General features: G+C 41.2%; 3 protein-coding genes across 7 annotated transcripts in view; 2 read left to right on the top strand and 1 right to left on the bottom strand.

The window, feature by feature from the left end:
* The window catches only part of btla (B and T lymphocyte associated), a 10,497-nt gene extending 7,929 nt beyond the window's left edge, over positions 1 to 2,568 (bottom strand). Inside the window, exons 1-4 of the mRNA XM_019890698.1 lie at positions 2,275 to 2,568; positions 1,161 to 1,484; positions 1,030 to 1,071; positions 778 to 885 (exon numbers count right to left, since the gene is read on the bottom strand). Coding sequence (XP_019746257.1) covers positions 778 to 885; positions 1,030 to 1,071; positions 1,161 to 1,484; positions 2,275 to 2,347 — 547 coding nt within the window. The 5' untranslated portion in view covers positions 2,348 to 2,568. The remainder of the gene's footprint in view (positions 1 to 777; positions 886 to 1,029; positions 1,072 to 1,160; positions 1,485 to 2,274) is intronic.
* A 173-nt stretch (positions 2,569 to 2,741) lies between these two features.
* LOC109528306 (splicing factor U2AF 35 kDa subunit-like) lies at positions 2,742 to 9,818 on the top strand. Of its 2 annotated transcripts, none has more exons than XM_019890699.1 (8): positions 2,742 to 2,827; positions 5,089 to 5,176; positions 5,253 to 5,319; positions 6,944 to 6,993; positions 8,121 to 8,219; positions 8,306 to 8,439; positions 9,380 to 9,472; positions 9,565 to 9,818. In XM_019890699.1, the coding sequence occupies exons 1-8, from the start codon at positions 2,784 to 2,786 to the stop codon at positions 9,671 to 9,673; spliced, it is 684 nt and encodes a 227-aa protein (XP_019746258.1). In that variant the 5' UTR covers positions 2,742 to 2,783; the 3' UTR covers positions 9,674 to 9,818. The 2 variants fall into 2 exon arrangements, with proteins under 2 accessions (XP_019746258.1, XP_019746260.1); XM_019890701.1 differs by lacking the exon at positions 2,742 to 2,827 and adding an exon at positions 6,262 to 6,332 and having other exon boundaries at positions 5,143 to 5,176.
* Positions 9,819 to 11,077: 1,259 nt separating this feature from the next.
* cbsa (cystathionine beta-synthase a) overlaps positions 11,078 to 16,463 on the top strand; it is a 10,340-nt gene continuing 4,954 nt past the window's right edge. Inside the window, exons 1-3 of one of the 4 annotated variants that reach the window (XM_019890683.1) lie at positions 11,078 to 11,240; positions 14,608 to 14,878; positions 15,039 to 15,145. In XM_019890683.1, coding sequence (XP_019746242.1) covers positions 14,610 to 14,878; positions 15,039 to 15,145 — 376 coding nt within the window. In that variant the 5' untranslated portion in view covers positions 11,078 to 11,240; positions 14,608 to 14,609. Of the gene's footprint in view, positions 11,241 to 12,544; positions 12,596 to 14,591; positions 14,879 to 15,038; positions 15,146 to 16,463 lie in introns of those variants that run through there. The other 3 variants (XM_019890682.1, XM_019890684.1, XM_019890681.1) reach the window with 3 other exon arrangements.

The following is a 16,463-nucleotide window of genomic DNA, read 5'->3' as shown; positions in this document are numbered from 1 at the left end:
GTCTCCTTGTGCGGACCGAGGCATATGTGTGTGTGTGTGTGTGTGTGTGTGTGTGTGTGTGTGTGTGTGTGGTTCAGTTATTGTCACAGCATCGCTACTTAAAAAAGCATCGAGAGAAGCATAACATGATGTAAAAACTAACTGTTCCATTTGGGAAGATATTTGCACGTTAGGATTATTGTGTTTTATTCTGTGACTTTTAAAGGAAATGTTCAGAAAATGACCACAACTCATCTTTTTCGCTTATACAGGATTAGCTGAAAATTACATGATCACCTCTGATTTCCTCCATCCCTAATTGTAATTTGAAGCTAAATACTCTACAACTGACTGCTCTCAACAAACGTACTTAATTTGATCAACTTGAATATATTGTAACATGACATTTTATTATAGATGTATGTATATACATATTATCCATTCACATATTACGAGATAGAGCCCTCATGTCCGCATCACTTCTATGCCCTTCTGTGAGTCTTCTCTCGTCTCTTTCTCGATGACACTGTGAGCTCAGTGACCACTTTCGCTCAACAACATCCTGTTTGAAGCAGTTATCAAATGTGTTCTTGGTCTCGTGAGGTCACAATATGAACTGCGATGTGAACGATTCAAATCCACCAGGAAATGTATTTGCCATTCATGCATCAAACAACCACATGTGCCTTCGAGTTTCTTGTTCTATAACAGTTGAATATATATAGTACCTGGTGCTTTCTCCATAGTCATGTATGTATTGGCATTAAAAAAAATAATGGTTGGTTGAAAGCTCCTCACCTTTGCACCGTTGCAACAACATGACTGATATAAATATCACGATGATGACGAATGCCATTGTGCCTACGGCAGAGTACAAGTACATCCATCGAACTTCCTCTGGCAAACCTGCAAACATAAAGATGCACTTTATTTTTCGAAGAAATGTGCAATCCAATCGAAGTGTAACAAAACATCATTTGAGGCTAGTGTCTGAATAAAATAATCATGTTGAAATACGTGCAGAATTAGCTGCCAAAAAAACTATCTTACTGCTTTCATTTCTAAGTGAGGTGCTGGTCCTCATGTTGCTATCTGAAAAAAAAAACAAAAAACAAAGGTTGGATGCAATGTTAGAACAGCCTCAAAAACTAATCACAATTCATGACGATGTAAAGACATACCATACACAGACACTTGGATGTTGTGTCCGACGGTGAGTCCATTTTGACACCGATAGATACCTGCATTGCTTTTTTGTATATTTGTGAAGCATAATGACATCATCGTTTTCCCGTTGCTTAAATTTTTCGACTTCATTTTAGTATGAATGTCAGGGGTCACTCGCACGTAAACGTCTCCTTGCAACTTATACCAGAAGACATTGTAGGCCGATTGTTTAGTGCAGTTACTATAGTAATATGTGCAATTAATTTGGAGGTTTTTCCCAAGTGAAGTTGTGTAATTACTTGTGTGCCCCACCATGATTTCCAGGCAGCCTTCACCATCTGGACAGAAGGGACGAGAAAAATGTGAATTATCACTCAGATTGATTTATAAGGGCCGCACAGTGGTTGTCTGGTTAGCATGTCCACCTCACAGTGCAAAGGTGCAGGGCCTTCCTGTGTCGAGCTTACATGTTCTCCCCGTACCTGAGTGGGTTTTCTCCGGTTTCCTCCCACATTCCAAAAACATGTATGGTAAGTTAATGGAATATTAAATTGTGAGTGTGAATGGTTGTTTGTCTATGTGCATCCTGCGATTGACTGGCGACCAATTCAGGGTGTACCCCACCTGCTGCTCGAAGACAGCTGGGAAAGGCTCCAGCACGCCTGCGATCCTTGTGAGGATAAGCGGCTCGGATAATGGATGAATGGATAGATTTATAAGACGGTAGCAGTAACATTTTGCTTCAGACGCACAAAATAGTGAATGGAAATATGCAGTTTCAGAAGTCCATACAGCAATCGTGCAGGCTTCTTCCCAGGCATACAGTGACGATAGGTCCAAATTCCACAAATGAGGGCCTGATTTGACCCTTGAAGTTGACGGGGAGGCAGACGTGTTAACCACTATTCTACCATGATGCCTGTCAATCACATAATCGTTTTATTTATCCACCGTTTGAGTGTATAAAGTTAAAACCACCAAGACTCTATCACACATCACACGTACACCTAACAAAGTTTGAAAGAGTGAGAATTCATACTGACTTTTCTGGGGGTCCTTCCACAAAAAAAAAAAATAAACATAAAAAATATTTTAAAAAATAATAATTCTCATAGAAAAGAAACTTACAGATAACACTTGAAGTGAGATGCAGCACTGCCAAGATAGACTCCAATAGCACACTCCATGAGTGGTTCATCATTGAGGATGATACTCCACATCTCCTTGCAGTCACTTCAAAATGAAACTGGCTTCAGTCCCACGATCGTTTGCATACACAAACAGAAGTACAACTTCCTCTGTCTGTTCTGTCTGTGCAAATGAGAAGTGGAAGTACTTGTAAATTGGTGGCTGGGCTTCTGCAAAAGCTGCAGTTTCCAAACAGACTAAGACAACAAAACATTTTTTTGTGTTCTCATGTTCCGCACAACCTGACTTAGTACCGTATATCACGCCCGAACACAAATTAACCACATCAAACTATCCTAACACGGTGCATGGTATTTTTGAAGAACAGCGCCTCCGTGTGGTTAAAGATGTTATTGGAAAATGCCAGTCTTGAGTAAACGGCTGTTCCATACGTCCTGACGTCATTTCTTACGTAATTACGTGTTACTTACGCCCCCGACGAGCCGAAAATGGCGGAGTATCTGGCGTCCATTTTCGGCACAGAAAAAGACAAGTAAGTTTTCTAGACTATTTTGTTTAATCAAGCGAGAAAGACTGTTGACTGAGAAACTACCGGTGGAGTTTCCGCGACCGAGTGGTGGCTCAGTTGATGGCATAGGCTTGTAATAAAGGGGATAGTTAAACTGATATTAGCAAGAAGAGCTAACGAGCTCAGCTAGCTCAATGAATGAAACAGGAAATCACGTCTGCAAATCTGAAGCTGCAAGGCGCTTAACAGTCTTTTAGGAAAAAAACTCATAAGTGCACATGTTCTTGTAGTTGGCCAAGTGTTTACTTGCAGCTTTGTTTGTAATCGCTAATGAAGTTGATACCTAAATTGGCGGGATTGTTTCGTTTCAATTCGCTGCAGACGAGCAGCAAAAGCCTTCCGTTGCACCAATTCTCCCAGCATTTGAATTCAATTCGTTCCCTTCATGATACCTGCATAATGATGTATTCACTCAATCTGAGTGACTGATAGTCATTTAGTGAAAAAAGATGATTACAATCATTGCGATTATAATCAGATGAACAAAATGAAGTTAACGAAAGCCGGGAGAACAGAAAAAAAACCCATCAATTTTATCTTTTCTAAAATCTAACGCCGCCTCAAATATTTTATTCCAAAGAGTGCAGTTTTATGCTCTTTTTGAGTCATTTTGTTGTTTATGCTGTTTATTATGTTGTGAACATAAATTATGGGAAATAGTATTCATGATTTGACAAAAGTGTTCCCACGAAATGAAACGGTAGCCAATAATGATAATCCATTGTTGGAGGCGGGGGAGGGAGAGGTTGTTGTGGACTCGGCGGGATCCTTTCACCGTCCTCCGCGTGTTCGTTTGATTCGGGCTGAGGTGAGGTGCGAAGTCAGAGGCTGGAAATGGAGAAGTTCTTGCAAGAGGCTTTACTGAACGTTCAGGGCACAAGTGTGATGACACAAGCAATCGTTGTGGTCAAGGCACAAATGCGCAAGGGCAACGTCTCTATACAAGTCTTATACGGTCTTATCTTATCTTACGGTGTAAGTCTTATCCTAAGCGGGGCATAACTCCTAATGCATATCATCCTTTCTGTTTCAGGATGACTGCTCTAATGTTCTTGGCTTCTTTTCATTTCTTAATGGAATCATCAAATAATTTTGTTTTCGAAAAACATAAAACATAATGGCAGTGCTTTAATGTTGCAACATTTTTAGCTTTTCTCAGAAGTCATCTTAATGCTGGCTTCCACGAAAACCCAATTTATTCACAGGGCCTCTACTTTTGGTTGGAACACAGCTACAAGCGCGAAACCTGCAAGCTAGCCAAAAGATGCACTTACAGCGTTGTCTGGTCTATTTCTGCAAAAGATGTTAACATAATTTTTCGTTGCTAAGACAGTTCAAGTCGAGGTCACATCATAAGGTTCAGGTGGCGGTCATATTTCAAGGTTCAAAGTAAGGATCAGAAAATGGATGGATGGATGAATAACAAGTCAGCTCTGAAAGAGAAAGAAAGAATGCACTAATCAAACCAGGAGAAGACTTAAGCAAAACCCAAAATACAGGGTGCTCCAAAAGTCACAGTTTTTTTTCTTCCCCCAGCCTATGTCATTTCAGCTATGGTTCAGACATCTGTGCAGCCATCAATGCTTGCCGCCGTAAGCGTTGTGTATTTTGTGAGCATATAATTTCATTTACCTGTAGTTCACCATCTGACATTGGACACTGCTCCGTGTGCTCCACTTCACTCTATTCATGGAAAGTTTCTCAAAATGAGATCTGTTCTTGACCAACCACGCAGTGGTTAGTGGTTGGCCTGCTACTACCACCACTGTTGAAAACCCCAAACTTCTAGAGCAGGCCTTTGCGCAAGGCCACGGAAAGGACTCATCATGGACTAAAGTCTGATTCAGCAGATGCTTTGGAAAATGAAATTGAGTGATATGGCTTTACTTGTACCGACTTCAAGTTGTTGATGCATCATTATCTTCTCCTTGAAGCCTTTGAAAACCCTCAAGTCAGTATGGCTCGTGCTTACAAAAGCTGCAAAGCTTCAGCTGTTAAATGACAAAGGCCTAATGTCCGTCTTGTGAGACTTGAAATGAAACCGCAAAAAGGAGGTGTTTTGTGACCTGAGGTCCATCCTTTATCAAGAATAGCTGGGAAGAAGAACATAATGTGCAATCTCTAAAAGCTGTTGAACAGCAAGTGACCAAGTTGTGAGGCCATTTTTATTCTGCCAGGTCCACCACCAACAACTTATGTTCATTTTAGTCCTTCACTCCTTCCAGGGTCAATTGTTCCTTCTATTTTAAAATTGGAGCTTGCAGACATGGAGATCGCTGTTCAAGATTGCACAACAAACCGACCTTCAGCCAGGTGAGGATGGCATTGCTGCACAATTGTTATCCGGTGCTGATTTGATTTCCTTTCAAATCGTTCATTCTTTCTGCAGACCATTTTGATACAAAACATCTACCGTAACCCGCAGAACAGCGCACAGACAGCCGACGCGTCACGTTGTAAGTATCCCCCGCACTCCCTGTGATGAATTAACGTGGCAGCCGCACGTGGGGTGTCGCTTGCAGTTCTGCTGCGTTGCGCTTTGCGAAACAGCTGCCTGCTATACAACACCCGAGAACATAAACATCAACACGTTGGCTCTTGGAGCAACGCCCAGAGCAAACATTTGGTGGGGAAGAGTACACCACTCACAGGCTGGCTTGTTAAACAGTAAACTGGACATGTGACTTAAGACCTGTTTGATTTTTGCACCGAACTTCACGTCCTCCTCCCCGAATTAGAAACAGACTATATCTGCATGAGGTGCACTTTGCTGAGCATGCGGTCACAGCGCTTATCTAGTTCCAGTGATATCATAAACAAAATATGGCGTTTTATTTGAATGAAAGTTCAGTTTTGCTATAAAGCTGCAGAAACACATTCATTTACGCAATCGTATTTAAGATTTTAAATTGAGCGTTGTGTCCACTCTCCCACAAATAAAACACCACAGCAGTTTTTGAATATGAGACAGCTTTTTTTTTTTAAATAATTGTTTCATGTTTGATTTTTTTTATTTTATTTTATGTGCAGCACTTTGTTTCAGTTGTTGCCTTTTTGTAAGGGCTCTAGAAATGAGCTGGTTAAAAGTTTTGCTTTATCAACATTCGGATGAGAATGACCTGGGCACAGAAAAAAAGGGCATCTCTGTGCTGTTTTTCTGTGCTCAGCCACAAGGAGCTTTTAGCGTTGTGATCTCTAATCTTCGCTCAAGACAGGAAAATCAAGTTTTGGAACGTGCAACCTATGGCTTTGAAAGTTTTAGGGCACATACGCGCGAAGCTCTTTTTGAGCTATTCAATATGATGCGATATCCTGCGGATTCTAACAACATGTTTTCCCTCCCCAGCTCCTCATTTTTCGTTGTTGTGTGTCACAGAAGTTTACGTTTTGTATTTCAGACCATTTCCCCCTTGAACATTTACCTTCATAACCTTGAAAACTGTGCCCAAGTCTGCTGATGGTTTGCACTGTAAGTTCTTCTTCATCCCTGGGACCCTCCAGCACTGACTGCACTTACGTTACTGCACAGTTTCTGTATAAATTTGGCTGGATTTGAAATTAAGGAGCCACGTGCAGTTTCCCGTCTAAAAACTAGTAGTGACAGACAGTGCGGTGAGTGGTTGCACAAAGCATCTTGAGACGTTCAATATTTTTTTTTTTCCTGATGCTGAATTTATTTAACATCCAAGGAGGGTTGATTTCTCGGGTTTAAGGGCCCATTACTAGCCACGATTGAACCCTTCTTGGATTAACCACGACTTCATCTTTCAGACTCTACGTATGAAGGCCTATTTGTCTGAGTCTGTTGGCTCTGCACTCATCCGACACTAAGCACACAATGTCCGATCCACAGAAGCGGGTCGCTGACCCCAGATTCTTGTTTGTAGTGAGTCAAGTGCATCAAGAACTTGACCGTGACGTTCTGCACGTAATCAAAACTTGTCCTGCCAGAATACACACACACACCCGCACACGCACACACACGCACACACATGAGACTGTTGTTATAATTTCATCTCGTCCAGGAAGCGCAAAATGACCTAAGTTGAGGTTCTTGACAATGCGGCCTTGTCACTGCAGGTGCCGTAAGTGATGTGGAAATGCAGGAGCACTATGATGAGTTCTTCGAGGTGAGTGACCTCTTCTATCGTTCCTTTTTCCTGTGTGACATGTCAATGAGATATATTTGCGTTTGTCACAACTACTTGGACATAGAGTGGGTGGAAATAATGATTTCATTAACTTTTGAATTTCACGAGCTTGCCAACAGACCCATTTTCAGTTTGTCAATATAGATGACGTAAGCAGAATGCGCGGACATTATTGGCGCAGAAAGAGCGGCGGGGTTCATGAATATGCACATAAGCCGACTAACTGTAAAAGATCGCGGAAATTACTTTTACAAACTAACGTTGCCAGATGGAAAGCAACGTTCCGATCGTTATGGCATGACAGCGTGCGAGGGAGATGTTACAAAGTGGCCCGATGTTCATCTTTATTTAGTAGAGAAAGCTAGTGTTTAAACAAGGGAGAAAACGGCGAGCCCCGCTTGGGCCATCGTCAACTGAAAGGAGAACTACAATTGTTTTGACGATGATCTCAGTGGGACGGCATATTCGGGATATTTTTGAGTTACTCACGTGTTCCGGGATGCCCAGGGGAAAAAAAGCTCAGGCAAACAACACAAACAGTAATGCTAACATATTAAGAGCTTGTGTTACATGGAGCAAGCGTATACCGAAGCTCATAGCTGATTGAGTTGCTAGCTAGCACGAGAAGCAATTTATTATTTATTATTCCACAATTTTGTTCCCAAGTTCAGCATCACAACACTTGCTGTAATTATGAATAACTTTATTCAACATTTACTTTACCTTTTCAAACACCCTTATACTCACATTTTGTGTTGAAAAGCACCAGTCATGTCACTCTCCACTTGTTCAAAGTTTAGATATTATAAAACGGCTAGGGCTAGTTTTATTTAGGTCACAAATCTCTATTCAATGTTATATGCTCAGTTTCGATGAATAGGTAGGTTGACTTTTTTTTGTAACATACCTATCTTGTAACCTATTACTGGTTTTGGATAGGGTGATATACAGGTGTGAGACCACACTTTTCCTTTTGCTTTGAATGTAACATCATCTTGAAAGTCTTGGGCGTGAAACGCAGGCGTCTCCATGTGGTGTGTCCTGTTGCTTTAAATGTTGCTGCCGAAAAGAATGGTGGGTAAGAAACTCAAGTTGTGTTTGTGCAGGAGGTCTTCACAGAGATGGAGGAGAAGTACGGGGAAGTGGAAGAGATGAACGTTTGTGACAACTTGGGTGACCATCTTGTCGGCAACGTTTACGTCAAGGTACTTTTTGAATGACGAAATTGATCGGTTTTCCTGATGGAACGTCAACAGCCACCACTTTCCTCTCCCAATTTTTTTGTATGCAGTTCCGTCGTGAAGAGGACGCGGAAAAAGCTGTCATGGACTTGAACAACCGCTGGTTCAACGCCCAGCCCGTCCACGCTGAGCTCTCCCCTGTCACTGACTTCAGGGAAGCTTGTTGCCGCCAATATGAAATGGGGTGAGTAACCACAATCAGGAACTTGCGCTTGGATTATGAACAGAAAAATGTGTCCTCTTATTTTAGCCGAGAACATGCATAATCGGTCAAAAGAAACACATGCAATGCATTTCAACTTGACTTTTGAAGAAAATCTAGGTATGACACTCTCTTTTAGTTATGAATTTTATACAAGCCCAATTCCAATTAAGTTGGGACGTTGTTAACCAAAAACAGAATACAAAGATTTGCAAATCCTGTACAACCAATATATAATTGAATACATTACATAGACATGATATTTAATGTTCAAACTGATCAATTTTGTTTTCAGCAGATAATCATTAACTTAAAATTTTATGGCTGCAACACGTTCCAAAAAAGCAGAGACAACCGTTTCTTTCAACAACATTCAATTACCGTTTGGAAATTGAAGACACTAATTGTTGAAGCTTTGTAGATGGAATTCTTTCCCCATTCCTGCTTGATGTACAGTCCAAGGTCTCCATTGTTATATTTTAGGCTTCATACTGCACATACATTTTCAATGGGTGACAGGTCTGGACTGCAGTCAGGCCAGTCTAGTACCTGTACTCTTTTACTATGAAGCCACGCTGTTGTAACGTGCAGAATGTGGTTTGGCATTGTCTTGCTGAAGTAAGCAGGGGTGTCCATGAAAAAGACCTTGCTTGGATGGCAACATGTTTGTCCAGAACCTGTATGTACCTTTCAGCATTAATGGTGCCTCCACAGATGTGAAAGTTACCCAATGCCGCTGGCACTAACACAGCCCCAAACCATCACAGATGCTGGCTTTTGAATGTTGCTTCCATAGCAGTCCGGATGGTTCTTTTCCACTTTGGCCCGGAGGATTCTACGTCCACAATTTCCCAAAACAATTTGAAATGTGGAGTCGCCGGACCACAGAAAACAATGCGCTTACATACTAACTGTCTTCCAGAGAGTGCACCCGAGGTGGCTTCTGCAACTTCATGCACCTGAAACCGATATCAAGGGAACTTCGGCGAGAGTTGTACGGACGCCGTAGAAAAAGGTGCAGACATCTGTTCACGCTGTGCAGATCAGTTGCTTCGATTCACTACTCATGTTTGTTATCAACTGATTTAGCTTTTTCTCTGCCAACAGGCAACGTTCTCGCTCGCGTTCCCGGGACAGACGCTCCCGTTCTAAGGATCGGCGACGGGACCGTGAAAGACGGAGGTCGAGAGACAGAGAACGCTCAGGAAGGTTCTGAAGGCGGAAGACACAACGCTCTACCAAAACCCTCACAGTGAAAACAAAATTATTTAGACTTTTGGTGAATTATCAACGTGCTTTTCTTTGATCCCTTTTTTATGAACAGCTGGTTGCTTTGTCAATAAAACAGATTTGTTACTCTGCATTGTTTACCTCTGAAAATATCACTTCAGTCCTTTAAGAATCCACGCGATTGAAGAGATGCACGTGTGCTACATTCATACATGTGGGAAATAATTAAAACCAAATGCCCGTCTGGGTGCTGTGTGTCGAAGGGAGGCATCTCGTCTTTTGAAGAAATGGCCCTGGAATATCTGCAGTTTCACTCAAATTTGTGATTGGCCCAGTCACAGTGGCATAGAATATACAGCATACCTCTTTGTTGGACCATCTATAAACTTATTTTAGGAACCATTTTTTTCTATTATCGTTTTAAGCTTGTAATTCTCCAGTAGGGGATTTTATTCATGTATCACTAGACACAGTGATTTACAAATAAAAAATAAATCCACACACATACAGTTAATATCAGTTGAAATAAACACCACATCAAAAGTTGGGGATAATCAAAACTGGTATTGAAAGTTTTTTCTTCATCATGCTGTTCACATTTAGGCATCATGAGACCAAGTTAACAGGGTGTTCTCTGAGGAATGAGGACACGGAACTTTGTGTCATCAGCAGGATGCAACAGTGAGGCTGGCAACGTTGCAGAAAAGCATAGAAATCTTCACGAATCAAACGCCTCTGGAATTTTGCGTTCAGCTCCCTGTCAGACAACAGCGAGTTGTGCAAAAAGTACTGACACGTGGAACACTTGGACATGTCCGTTAAAACGTTTCCAGAAGATCATATTAAATGTACCTGTTGTAGTGCACTTCAGGTTCAACCATAAAATGTACTCGTGACAAATAGTATCACGAACGGTTTGTGCAGTGTTTATATGGCGAATCAGCGATGACATCAAAAAAATGAAAACAAGTCCGTCTGGAATGCCTGCCAAAATACTTTTCAAATTACAGAGGACCCGCATGCTCGCTGTTCAGCACATTTATATATGCTCGCCGGGTTTCGGCCGATCCCAATCACCCTCGACTGGAACAGCTTTTTGAAAATGTCAACGGACGAGGCAGCTCTTAACTCTTTCTTTTTTTCTGCAATGGAAATGGTTTCCACAATTTTCACCGTTACTTCTTTCCTTGTTTATTTGTTTTTAGCTCTTGTGCACCTGCAATCTTTCTAAAAGTCATTCGATTGGGATCCACGTCAGGTCGGTAAATAAATCATAAACAGAGGGCGGGGACTGCGTGAGCCAACCCGGTGAGGAGAAATCTCCGTTCGTGATTCGTGAAGAAGCTCAGGCAGACGCCCTCACCACAACCAATCAGCGAGCCTTTTGACGATATCCCAAAGTGTGCGCATCAAGTCTGCACGGTTCAACACGGAAGCTGCGGAACGGACGTTTCTAACTGCGCAGTCCTGGCACAGCATCTCCAGTCAGCTGCGCTTGTCTCGACTCTTTGTCCAGTTTTTTTTTTTTGCGACCACGTTTGAATTATTAATAGGTGAGTGAATATCGAGCAATCGCGCTAGCGTGGATTGAAGCGTAATTATGCTAAATGATGGCGCTTTAGCCGTGACCTGTACCTCCGCGGAAGCTGACGCAACTCCACCAACGTGTTCTTTTTAAATGTCTCGGTTGATAATTTGGCAAAAAAGGGATATTTTAGCATAACGTGTATAATTTACTGTTCTTACTTTTGCGGAAAGAGTGATAGTAAGTAGAGTGGCGAGGTTTTAAATTAGAAATGTGCTTTGTTCTGATGCAAGATTGCAACACTAGCAGCGTCTCGTTTACTGACGCACTTTCAAACACGTTGAGGTCTTGTTGCGTGTTTTCATTTGTCACGTTGTGTTTCTTCGGTCTGCATTCCTGCTATTCACGGTTATCCCATTTGTTATGTCTTGTCTGGGTTTGCTGCGTTGTGCTTTCTGCTGACAGCGCAGCCAGGGCTTTTTTCTTTTTTCAATTGAGAATGACCTTCCCGTAAATTGTTGGTGTTTGAAAATCTGATTATGCCACAGAAAACTAACAATAAACGACCTCCATATAAAAGTTACGGATACCACAAATATAAATCAGATGTATCCTCTTTGGAGCATTTAATTTGAAATTGTAGTCATTCAAAATAGATGATAAAAATATGGACTTCAAAACCTTTGAATAGGCTGACCACAATACTTTTATTCATATTGTATGTAAATGATATTTGCTGTGTCTAAAAACAATTTAAATGTGTCGTGTTTTCCAATGACGCAACTTTCTACGACTGTGGGGAAAGTTAGAAATAGCTTCTGACAACTGTGGAACAAGAATTAAACATATAAAAAAATGGTTCGACATAAATAAGTTATCACTAAACTTACAAAAATCAAAGTTCGAAAGAAATTCGTGAGAGTTGCTATGATTTAAGGGGTACAAACCTACAAAAAAATCCACAAGGGCAAAAATTAAGCAAAGCTGTGTTTCTGTAATAGGTGTTAATTTATGGAATAATTTTGAAAATGTGTGACTCGCTTGCTGTGTTGAAAAACAAGTTCAAAAGTAAAGTACCAAAAACTTGTCCATTAGATTTAAGTGAGTACATTTATTAAATGCTGTAATGCAGTGCAATATTGATTATGAGTATGAGAGAAAAGTGACATATACAGTATATAAATGTGCCAGTGTGTGTGCCTAAGTAGACCCCCACAAACCAAAAGTTGGAGGCATATATATATATATATATATATAGTACAGCTCGCATAAGTGTAAATGCATTTGTATACTTGAGTACGTCTACATGTTGACTTTATTCCTTTTCTTTTCAGAGTGAGATATACTCAATGAATGATCATTAAAACTCACAAAGAACAAGGGGTAGGGCTAGATAAGTTTGTTACTTCTTCCTACTTCCTTTGAACATGTAAATTGTGCTGAATGATGACTATTTGTTTTTTTCTTCAGCTTTTAAAAAAAAATACCTCCCTTTACTTCCTGACAAAATGTCTATTATCTGTTTATATGTTCAACAAACAAACAATGATCGCTGTTAAAATCTACACGTGATAACTGTGAAACTGGGTGCTATATCTAGTAGTTCCCAGCACAGCAGATAAAGTTCCCCCGTGTCATGCTACTGAAATTAGCAACTGAATGACATCTTTTTTTTTTTTTCTGATCCTCACTAGGGGCGTGCTGGAGCCTATCCCATCAGTCTTTGTGCAGTAGGCGGGGTTCACCCAAAACTGAGTGCCAACCGATCGCAGGGCACACTGAGACAAACAACCATTCGCGCTCACACCTAGGGACAATTTAGAGTGTTCCATTAAACTGCCACGCATGTTTTTGGAATGGGGGAGGAAACCGGAAAACCTGGAGAAAACCCACGCAGGCACGGGTAGAACATGCAAACTCCACACTGGAAGGCTGGAGCCGGTGAGGCGGATGTGCTAACCATGAGTCACCCACCGGACCGCCCTGAATGATATCTGTTTCTTAGAATTATGATGATTATGCCGTTTTATGCTCATAAATTTACATACCTTTGCAGAGCTTGTAACATGCACGCTATTCTTTGAAAGATAGTGTGTGATAAGGTAAAACACATTACCGGTAGTTTTGAACTTGGATTCAAAGTAAAGTGTATGGAATTTCAAAATAGCACAACTAACAACAACTAAACAAAACATAGCAATGAGCAAGTAAATAATTAGATGGTTAAGATAAGTTAAGAAATCCTTTATTTTTCTCGCAATGGAGAAATTCCCAATTCATGTGTAATATCCCCCCTCACTTTCCAGTATTTCCCAAATTCGGCCAAGGTGTGTACATTTACGAGCACAACCATATGTTAAAAAGGAAGGATGCTTGCAAGTGTTAATAAGGCAAAGCATTTAATATCATTAGGCAAGGGAAAAAAAATCATTCATTCGTTTAAGAATGCAGGTGGCACAACATTTTGCTCTATTCATAATATCCATTTAAAATTATTCTTTTAAAAAAGTAGTTTTAACTTGAATTATAACAACAGATAAGATAACCTTTATTTGTCCCACACTGGGGAAATTTGCAATATGCGCTGCTGGAGAGGCAGCCACTCGGGGGGCGCCATCTTTAAAAAAAAAAAATTTAAACAAGCAGCTGTTTGTTCAGAACTGGATGGCTTTTTGTTCTTGAAATCAAATAGACTGAGCCAATATTAGCTAGAAGAGCCAGCGTGACTGCAATTTATCTAATGAGTCACTAACTCCCTTAGGGAGACATATTTCTGCATAATTTAAAACAAACCAGCATTTTGGAGACACGGCCTTGTCAAAACACCCCAAGATGAAGAATTACAGCGTTCTGTGGGAGTGGGGTGGAACAGGAGTGGAATTCCATGTTATGCTCTATCTAATAGGCAAATGACAAAAAAAAATGTTTATTTTAATACTTGGATGCTTGGGAGGATTGTCTCTAGATCCAACTCTTTGTGCATAGAGAATTAAAAAAGTTGTTTTCCATAATATGTCCCCTCTCTCATTAAATGAATGTGTCTAAAAAGCAAATATGTGCTGAGAAAATAAACAATAACATTAACAAAGAGTATGTGCAGTGTAAAAAAAAACAGCCTGGGATTAATCATTGTTGGCGTGACTGGACATGAATGGTTGAAAAATCATTTCAATGTGCTTTTTTTATTGAGCTGCTGGGGGTGTTCCAACTATTGCTCAATACTCCCAAATGAGAAGTGCATGGTCTACGTCCTTCCTCAAATGGGCTATTTAAAAAGTTGCTCGAAATGTCTCTTATTTTGCCTGGATCTTTGAAAGGCAAAATTTCTTGAACATGGCATTTTAATCTAATGTTTTTTTTTTTAATTTTCTTTTTTCTGGTTCTTCCAAAGCAAGCCATGCCGTCAGTTCCCATGTCCAAAGAGGCCCCTCTCCAAAGCCCCAAATGCCCCCACACCGCCAAGCTACTTCACCAAACCAACGGTGAATTAAAACGACATGAGGCTTTGCTCCCGCTTAAGGGGCTTGACAGTGCGCCGACGGCGGAGGATAAGGCAGAGCCGAACGTTGGCATTCAGAGGAAATGGATCCGCCCGGACCTCCCTAGCCGCTGCAAGTGGAGCCTTGGGGCCTCACAGGCAGAATCTCCTCACGCTCAAATCCCACGGTGAGTGGGAAAAAAAAATTCTCATTTACCGTAGTTTAGAAGAAAATGCTTCGATCAAACGAAATGGCGTGACAGAACAGCCCTTGCCAGTTGAATGATCATTTTTGGCATGCATGTGTATTTGCTGACACACCTACGCTTATTATTTTTATGCTGACAGAACGCCGGCGCCTGCCATTCTTCCGAACATTTTGCACAGGATCGGTGACACTCCCCTGGTGCGGATCAACAAAATCCCAAAAGCATTTGGACTCAAATGTGAAATATGTGAGTCTCCGTGCACAAGGGATAATCTTCCACCGCGCGGTGTTTGACACTTGTTTTTCACTCTGGCCTGAAGACGACATTATCCTGGAGGAAATTAATCACCACTTTACCGAATAATGGTGCCCTCATTAAGGGGTCAAGAAAAGGTTAAAATTGAGATTTGCACATCCTTCATGAACCACTTATTTACTGTTGTAAATGGCTGAATGAACTTTCAACAAGAAGTTTGGGATAACTGTTAAAGGGACACTGAGTGTTAAGTTGATTGGGTCAAACCACTATATTTGTGGCCTAATGGATGTAAATAAGCAGAGATGAAAGTCCTCCGGATTTTCCCGGAATTCCGGGTTTTTCAAATTTTTATGAAAATCTTTCTGGAGAATTGAGGAAAATTTGCCGAAAATTAATCCGGATATTAGTTGACAACATTGAACGAAGACGCGTTTGAGTTTGTTGTTTTGCTTTCACGAGCGTAGCCGTGTTGAAACACTAACACTAGTAACAGTAAAGAGATTTTCGTCTCTTTATAAACACACTTGCTAAACCCCAGTGGAACGAACAAAAGACACCGTGGACAAGACAGTTGTCGTGAAAAATACATTTGGACAAAAAGTGAAACCCACAGATTGGCAGAAAAACGTGCCCGTCCAACTTCGAGTGTCGTCTTGGCTACCTTAGTTTAGCTGTTGTCGTGTGTGACGTCGGGTGTGTGACGTTGTTGCGTCAGCGCTGATTGGTTGAAATCAAAAGATGCGCTTGCGTAAATGTTCACGCTGACGCACGCACAACAGAGAGCAGCGGACAAGCTAGAGTGGCGTCGCCACAACAGTGATAATACCCTCGTCTCGCATTCTCATGGCCTCGCCATATCTCTGAGATTTTGAAATTTCGGCGAGAACGGGAGCCACAAAGGGTGCATGAGCCCGATCACTTAACTTGATTTGCAGGCCCGAGCCCGAAGCAAACCCCTGATTTCATATTTTATTTGGGAGGAGGAGGGGTGATTGCTGATAACAAAGCCTGTCTTTTGGAACAAAATCTAAGTTAAACAAGACTGGATAAACATTTACATCTATTATATTTCTGTTTCTGAAGAGGTTACATTAACGGACAATTTTCCATCATTGACGGATTTTTTTTAAGAGTGGACGGGGAAAATTTAAGGCCGTCCGTCATTTTGACGGGGTGAAAATTGGGCCATTCACCACAGCAGCAATACGTCCTTAAGAATCGAGCGCGGCACTTGAAGAGAGAGAAGCAGCGAGACAAAAAAGAACAATGACGGCTGGATCATAAAGATATGAAGGAGTTCTTTGAA

The sequence above is a fragment of the Hippocampus comes genome, unplaced genomic scaffold (assembly GCF_001891065.2).
Source record: "Hippocampus comes isolate QL1 unplaced genomic scaffold, H_comes_QL1_v1.1 scaffold174, whole genome shotgun sequence".
Taxonomy (NCBI): Eukaryota; Metazoa; Chordata; class Actinopteri; order Syngnathiformes; family Syngnathidae; genus Hippocampus; species Hippocampus comes.
This window is presented reverse-complemented; position numbering and strand designations above follow the sequence as displayed.

Bases quoted from the DNA above. Each gene is read 5' to 3' on its own strand.
- LOC109528306 (XM_019890699.1), top strand. From the start codon at position 2,784: ATGGCGGAGTATCTGGCGTCCATTTTCGGCACAGAAAAAGACAA. The intron at 5,320-6,943 runs GTAAGTATCCCC...TTGTCACTGCAG, and splicing joins GACAGCCGACGCGTCACGTT to GTGCCGTAAGTGATGTGGAA. The intron at 6,994-8,120 runs GTGAGTGACCTC...GTGTTTGTGCAG, and splicing joins ACTATGATGAGTTCTTCGAG to GAGGTCTTCACAGAGATGGA.